Source organism: Chaetodon trifascialis, chromosome 5, assembly GCF_039877785.1.
Source record: "Chaetodon trifascialis isolate fChaTrf1 chromosome 5, fChaTrf1.hap1, whole genome shotgun sequence".
NCBI classification, from domain to species: Eukaryota; Metazoa; Chordata; class Actinopteri; order Chaetodontiformes; family Chaetodontidae; genus Chaetodon; species Chaetodon trifascialis.
This window is the reverse complement of record NC_092060.1, coordinates 8,373,005-8,379,626: the sequence shown is the minus strand read 5'-3', so window position 1 is coordinate 8,379,626 and position 6,622 is coordinate 8,373,005. Positions and strand designations below refer to the sequence as shown.

Below are 6,622 nucleotides of genomic sequence, written 5' to 3'. Positions count from 1 at the left end.
AAGCCATTTCTTCCCAAAATAATCAGTCCAAGAACACTGGATATCTGCCCATGGTCACAATATCTGATCTAGGAAAGAAGTGTGTGGTGAACAGCATTGGGGTCATCAAAAGGGTCAATTTTGAAGTCAGTGGGCCGGAGCTTCATGATGCTGGTCTTCAGGGAGTACCACCAACCTCTCCAAGTGTACCAAACTATACCATCATCTGTCAATGCACTGTAGTACCCATTGGGGTAGTACATGCCGTTGAGATAGGCTGAGTGACACCTGGAGATGAATAGAATTGAAAATTTGAATGATTTGTTTATTGTTATGAATGTGAGCATCTTGCTCCATGTTTGCATCTATGTGCATCTTCTTATCACAAAAGGCCATACTTGTTGAACCACCAGCCTCCTTTGTCTTCCTGGGCGCAGTTTCCATTGTAGTTATCATTATCCTGGTCGTAGGTGCTGAATTTGATACCCTGGTGACTTGCCCACTCTGACACACCAGCCTGATAATTTCCAGAGAGAGCATCTCCAGCTGTGCCTACGTAGGTCCCAAAGGTAAGCTGGTAGTGATCCTGCAGAGAGAAATGTGGGGAGAGCTGGTCAATCTGCATGATTGCAGGAAATAGTATTAGCCGTTAACTCCCACTAAAATTAGACTAAATTAGATCCACAAGTAGTGATGATATATACACAGGACTTCAGGTCAATTTCCTCAGCATTACTAAAAATTGGTGTGTGTTTGATATCAAGTGTAAAATGAAATGAGTGGTTAGTTAGGATCAGTTAGGATCAACACCTTTTCATCGTCCACTTTGAAGTTCTTGTACTCTGCATAGCGCTGATTACCATCAAAGTCTTCCAGGTTAATCCTCAGAGAATAGTTCCCTGGAACAAACAAAACAACCATATCCTATCAGCAAGAGAAGAATAAGTGTTGTTTGCTTGTTTTTTGGCAGTTGGGGGTGACAGAAGAAGTTGTAAGCAATACGGCTGAACATGTTCACAAACAGTTGACTATTAACACATTATACAGACCTGGAGCAACATTGATTTTGAGTCATGTTTCTGGCCACATTATGAATAATAAGTCTAACATTCACTTCTCACTGTCTGAGTTCTGATTTTGGTCTCCTCTTACTCGTGCTGTACCATGTTCACCAGCTAGTCGCTAACTTTGTCTGCTGTTTGGTGGTGAGCAGGGGTTCAGTTCAGTTCAGTTCAGTTCAGATCTTTATTGTCCCTCAAGGGGAAATTTGGTTTGCAGTGCAGTTCAACATACAAGGGACAGTCAAGGCAATCAAAACAATGCCAACAACAATCACAACCACGACAACCATGCATAAAATAGATAAGATCAAGCTGTCCATAGAAAAATAAATCTATAAAGGAATAAAAACAATACTAATAGTTGAGTCCCATATGGAGTGCTTGTAGACAGTGCAGACAATTTGAATCCATCAAGACTGAGTGCAAATTAAGAACATTTATTGCACTTGGATTAAAAGAAAATTTAAACCTATTGCTTCAAACCCTGGGGAACCTGTATCACCGGCCAGACGGAAGAAGAACAAGTTCTCCTTCAACAGCTGTTTATTGCTGAAACAACTTCCTGTTGCTGGAAATGAGGGTGACGATAGCACTGAGAGTGAAGCATTAAGGGCTGGAAAACAAAAAAAAACAATGAGCTAAAACATGCTGAAATGCTTATGTAGAGCTGAAAACTGCAGAGTTGGGTGATAATTACCTCTGTCTGTCACTCTGAGCACAACACTTTACATTACACACAGCCATTTGATTAGTGCCTCCTAAATGACAAAATGTAGTAAATGGTTTTTAGAAGCAGTATTGACCTTGTGCGGTGATGTAATGCAGGTTGTCATTTCCGAGCCAAAACTCTCCTAATTCTGCATCCATGTCTCCAAAACCATCCTTATACTCTGCCCACGACCTGATAGATAGATAGATAGATAGATAGATAGATAGATAGATAGATAGATAGATAGATAGATAGATAGATAGATAGATAGATAGATAGATAGACAGATAGACAGATAGATAGATAGATAGATAGATAGATAGATAGATAGATAGATAGATAGATAGATAGATAGATAGATAGATAGATAGATGTGTTGCTTTTGATATGATTTCATCACTTTGCACTGGTATCTGTCACTGACACACCTGTTAAAGTTCTCCATTCCATTGATCCGTCTCTGAATGATGATCCAACCACCTCCATCACTCATGTCACAGTAGACTCTGACTGGAGAGGGGCTGCCGTGGGGTTTGATTTTGTAGAAACCGCTGGATTTGGAGCCAGAGCTGTAGAGCTGGGAGCAGTCTGACACACACACAAATACACACTCTGAATGTTCTACATTATCTGATTCCTGTTTCTGCTATATGAGACCTGGAACAAGACATTTTAAGCTTAGTTTTCAAGCATTGTTCTCCAGTCCTGAGGCTGTGGCCCTGACCTGTGTACTGGGTGTCCTGGTTCTGGTCAGATACTACTTGGTCCTTGTTGCCAGGTTGGTTCAGCAGTTGTAATCTGTGTAGCAGGAGTTCTTGTTTCTGAAGCTGGTCTTTCAGGAGCTTCTCCCGCTCCCGCAGATGACCCACCTCCTCACGGCACCTGTCTGACGCCTACACATATTTGGATACTATATTTGTGAGGATTATCACTTACATTCATTCCCTAACTCTGAGAAAAAAAAATATAGATTTAAACATAAGCATTAAAGACAAACAGTCTGTGGAAAATTACAGTATTTGTTCTACTTATTTATGTTTCTTTTGATCAAATCACTGATATATAATCTGTGAATGACTGGAACATTTCCCAAGGAGAAGTGGGTCCTAAATGTAAATATTAAAAAATTTGAATATAGACCAGGTTCAATCACTGTTGTATGTATGAGTATAAAAACTGGAAAACGTAGCCAAGCCTAGTTTTATCTTCATAACAGATAATGAAGATCTGTGGCTTAGAAGTGAAATATTTCTGAATTCAGTGTGAAGCAGCAAAGCAGTCTGGCCGATAGTACTTACACAGAGAGATTTAGAACAAGCTGTGATGGCCATCAGTCCTGTGAGCAGCAACAGCTGGCCATCCATCTTCTTCATGTTTCGTTAACACAAAATTAAAAGGTCAGTAGTCGGGAAAGGAGGAAACTTGTACTTCTCAGGATTTAGTTGAATCTGTTTGGTTTACGAAGAGAGCATGTTAGGTATTTGAAATGTTCCCCACCCCTGGATCCAGAGAAAGCTGGCAGAATACCTGATTCTCCACAGTCATAAAATACGTAAAATATGCAGGGAGTGTCAGACAGATGCAAAAATATCTTTTTAAGTCTTATGTAATAGAATAGAATAAATAAGAATAAAGAATCCAGGCATGGCATTGATTTATTAACATAAGGTATGAAAAACTGTAAACATATTCCTCTATAAACATGCATTTGATCAGAGGAAATGATGCCAGCAGAGCATCATAAAGTGTTGCTCAACATCCCCAAATCTCTCTTCTTCTGCCTGTGATCTGCCATCTGTTTCGCCTTCTTTTCCTCTCATATCTCTCTTGTTCTCCACTCACCACCTCTTTGATTTTCCCATTCTGTCATGGCCACTTATCCAGCTAATATTCTCTGAGAGTGTCATGAGCAGTATTCTGCCATTTCCAATCAATGTTGTGAGCAGCTAAGTGCCCCTGAAGGGCAAGGGCGAGTGGAGAGAGGCATTTTGTTTCAAAGGATCACAAAGGAGTGTGACTAAATAATGTGGCTGTGGGTGATTTCAAATGATATGATGTGAGATATGGGGTCTGCCTGAGAAAAGGAGAGAAGGTTTTAATAGCCACAACACATTGACACGGTTCAGACAGTGAAGCTACACTCATAGCAGGTGAACATTTTGGGAAGGAATCTTATTGTCTTTTTTAGCCACTGTTAGATGATTAGATTGATACCATTCTCATGTCTGTACGAAGCTACTGCAAGTAGCCTGTTAGCTTAGCTTACGGTTCATTGTTGGGAATGTCTCCTCCACCTAAACCCTGGCAAAACATGAATTCTTTGAACTGGTCCTCATAACTGATCCTTTACGGCTGATCAGTTTATTGGTCTATTTCACTCTAATAACAAATCTAACACCAAGAATCTTGGTATCATCTCTGATCAATATGTGACTTTTGACCATCTTAATAAGCTTGTTCAGTTAGTTCAGATTGCAGCTGTCAGACTGTTAACTAGAACTAGCCGATGGTCCCACGATACTCCTGTTCTTGCTTCCCTCCACTGGCTTCCTGTAAAATTCAGAATAAACTGCAAGATCCTGTTGATTACCTTCAAGATTCTGCCCCAACTTATATTTCTGATCTCCTCATTCTGTGTTCCACTTCTGGACCACTCCGATCCTCTAATCTCCACCTTTTCTCCATCCCCTGCTTCAACTGCGAAAACAAAAGGTGATCATGCCTTTGCTGTTTTAGCCCCAGCCCTCTGGAATCATCCTCTCCCATCTATCACATTTGCTGAATCTTTGGACTGTTTCAAGCAGCTACCAAACAGGCATTTTTAAGCCTTTTTATTGATCTCCACTCTGTGTTTTGGTTTGTTTTGTTTGTCTGCTCTGTCTCTCATTGTGCTGTTCTATATTGCAATAAATTTGACCTTATATGTCTATTAATTTCTATATTTTTGCGTGTGTGAAGCACTTTGTAATTGCGTGTTTTAATAAAGCTTCACTTAGTTACTTCCTAAGACAGTTTATGTTGGTTTTTCCTTTAATTTTTCACTTTTGTGTATATCAGAGTGTGGTTCTTGTAGGTTGTTACTGTCATACTATAAGTCCTTGTAATAAGCACAGCAGCAGGAACTCCTGAACCTCCTCAATGACTCATACTGCCTCTTGTGAAATGCAGCAGATGGTTTCCTTCAAAGCACAGAAAGATGACCACAGTTCAGTTTTCATTTCCTCTAACACTATAATCCAGTAGGAGGCTATGTGATGATCCTCAAGTGCCCAGGTGTCATTGGATGTTCAGAGATCTCTCATGTAGCTCTACTGGACATCTTTGTAAGAAATTGCAAGATTATTTTTAAATGAAAAATATTTTTGGCATTTGAGTACAAAGATACTGGTTCTTGTTTCAACTCAAGTGGTCTGTCTCTTCTGTTCTTCTTTCAAGATGAGAAATATCTGTAAAAGAAAAAAACTCCATACTTTGATAGTAATTTAGGTTTTGTGCAGCACACCACAAAGCTTTTCAATTATGTTTTGTCATCTAAGAAATATTTTACAATCCATCTTATCTGTTAAACTCACAGAGATCATTTTATACATCTTCATCTCATCACAGCCTTTTTAGTTGCTTGCTACTGTATTGATCAACTCCTCTGTGCAGACCTCAGCTGCCACACTTGGAACCAGTTAGCACTTCCTTTACCACACCTTATTGTTCTTTTGGTTGGATATTATTCACTTTTATGGAACTGATCTATTAACAAGCAGTGCATATTAGTACAGTCTATAAATGTCTATGCATTGAGCATTTGAGTAATACATATATTTCCCTGTGTATTGTGTATCCCAAATAAATAAATAAATAAATAATAAATATAAATGATAAATAAATAAACGAATCTGACAAGGAATACTGGTTAAAATTACATCAGTCAGGATGGCCGAGCGGTCTAAGGCGCTGCGTTCAGGTCGCAGTCTCCCCTGGAGGCGTGGGTTCGAATCCCACTTCTGACATGCAACCTTTTCACTGGAGAAACACTAGTGACATGGTTCTGTGATGACTCCTGTCAGAATATACCCATCATCAAGTTACCTTACTCCATATATGACCACAACACTATGTGACAGACACATCTGTGGGCATTCTGCCTGTGTACAGTGCAAATATAAGAAGCCTTGTTTTTAAGAATTAGAATGTTTAGTTTCTACCTCTTAACACAATAAAGTCATCAAACCCTATAAAATGTATGTATTCAGCTGAAGATTCACTAAGCAGGCCGAACAGTGAAAAAAGTTCCACTTGCACACTGGTCACTACTGCCCTCTAGCGGATTTTCTTAGTACAAATTTGTGTAAACATGCCAACCAAAGCAGACAGATGAGGTACATGCCTTTCACGCAGTTTTGTGGTTATGTGTGGATTATGTGTGGTTTATTTGTGGTTTATCACTTCATGTCAGGTAAAGACATGAATTACCACGACAGGTTTTGATCCACCAAAATGGCGCATGTCGGAAGTGGGATTCAAACCCACGCCTCCAGGGGAGACTGCGACCTGAACGCAGCGCCTTAGACCGCTCAGCCATCCTAACTTTCGTAGTCTCACAGTTCCACGATTTTGTCATGGGCATATTTGATGTGATATCTGCTCATTTTTCAAGTGTTTCAATTGGATATGCTGCATAAAATCATGAAACATAACTGACACCATACAGACGTTCATCTTCCCAGCACCTTAAAACAGTGAATCTGACTAAAATAAATAACTAAATAATTATACTTAATACCTGTAGCGATTAGAAGTTCATGTTCAGAGGACAACCAACTCATATAGCTGGCATTCACATGGTTTTTCGGCTATACGTGGGTGATGGGGGATAAGG

The 6,622-nt window shown here is 39.7% G+C and overlaps 1 protein-coding gene and 2 non-coding genes across 3 annotated transcripts; 1 reads left to right on the top strand and 2 right to left on the bottom strand.

Moving 5' to 3' along the window:
• Positions 1-68: 68 nt before the first annotated feature.
• Positions 69-3,113, bottom strand: fgl1 (fibrinogen-like 1). Its single transcript, XM_070962904.1, has 7 exons — positions 3,048-3,113; positions 2,474-2,642; positions 2,178-2,337; positions 1,844-1,941; positions 790-878; positions 378-565; positions 69-267 (listed from the first exon to the last, which is right to left on the bottom strand). The coding sequence occupies exons 1-7, from the start codon at positions 3,111-3,113 to the stop codon at positions 69-71; spliced, it is 969 nt and encodes a 322-aa protein (XP_070819005.1).
• A 2,557-nt stretch (positions 3,114-5,670) lies between these two features.
• On the top strand, positions 5,671-5,753 carry trnal-cag (transfer RNA leucine (anticodon CAG)). The gene has a single exon. It is a non-coding gene; the product is annotated as a tRNA-Leu (tRNA).
• A 495-nt stretch (positions 5,754-6,248) lies between these two features.
• Positions 6,249-6,331, bottom strand: trnal-cag (transfer RNA leucine (anticodon CAG)). Its single transcript has one exon. It is a non-coding gene; the product is annotated as a tRNA-Leu (tRNA).
• Positions 6,332-6,622: the final 291 nt, after the last annotated feature.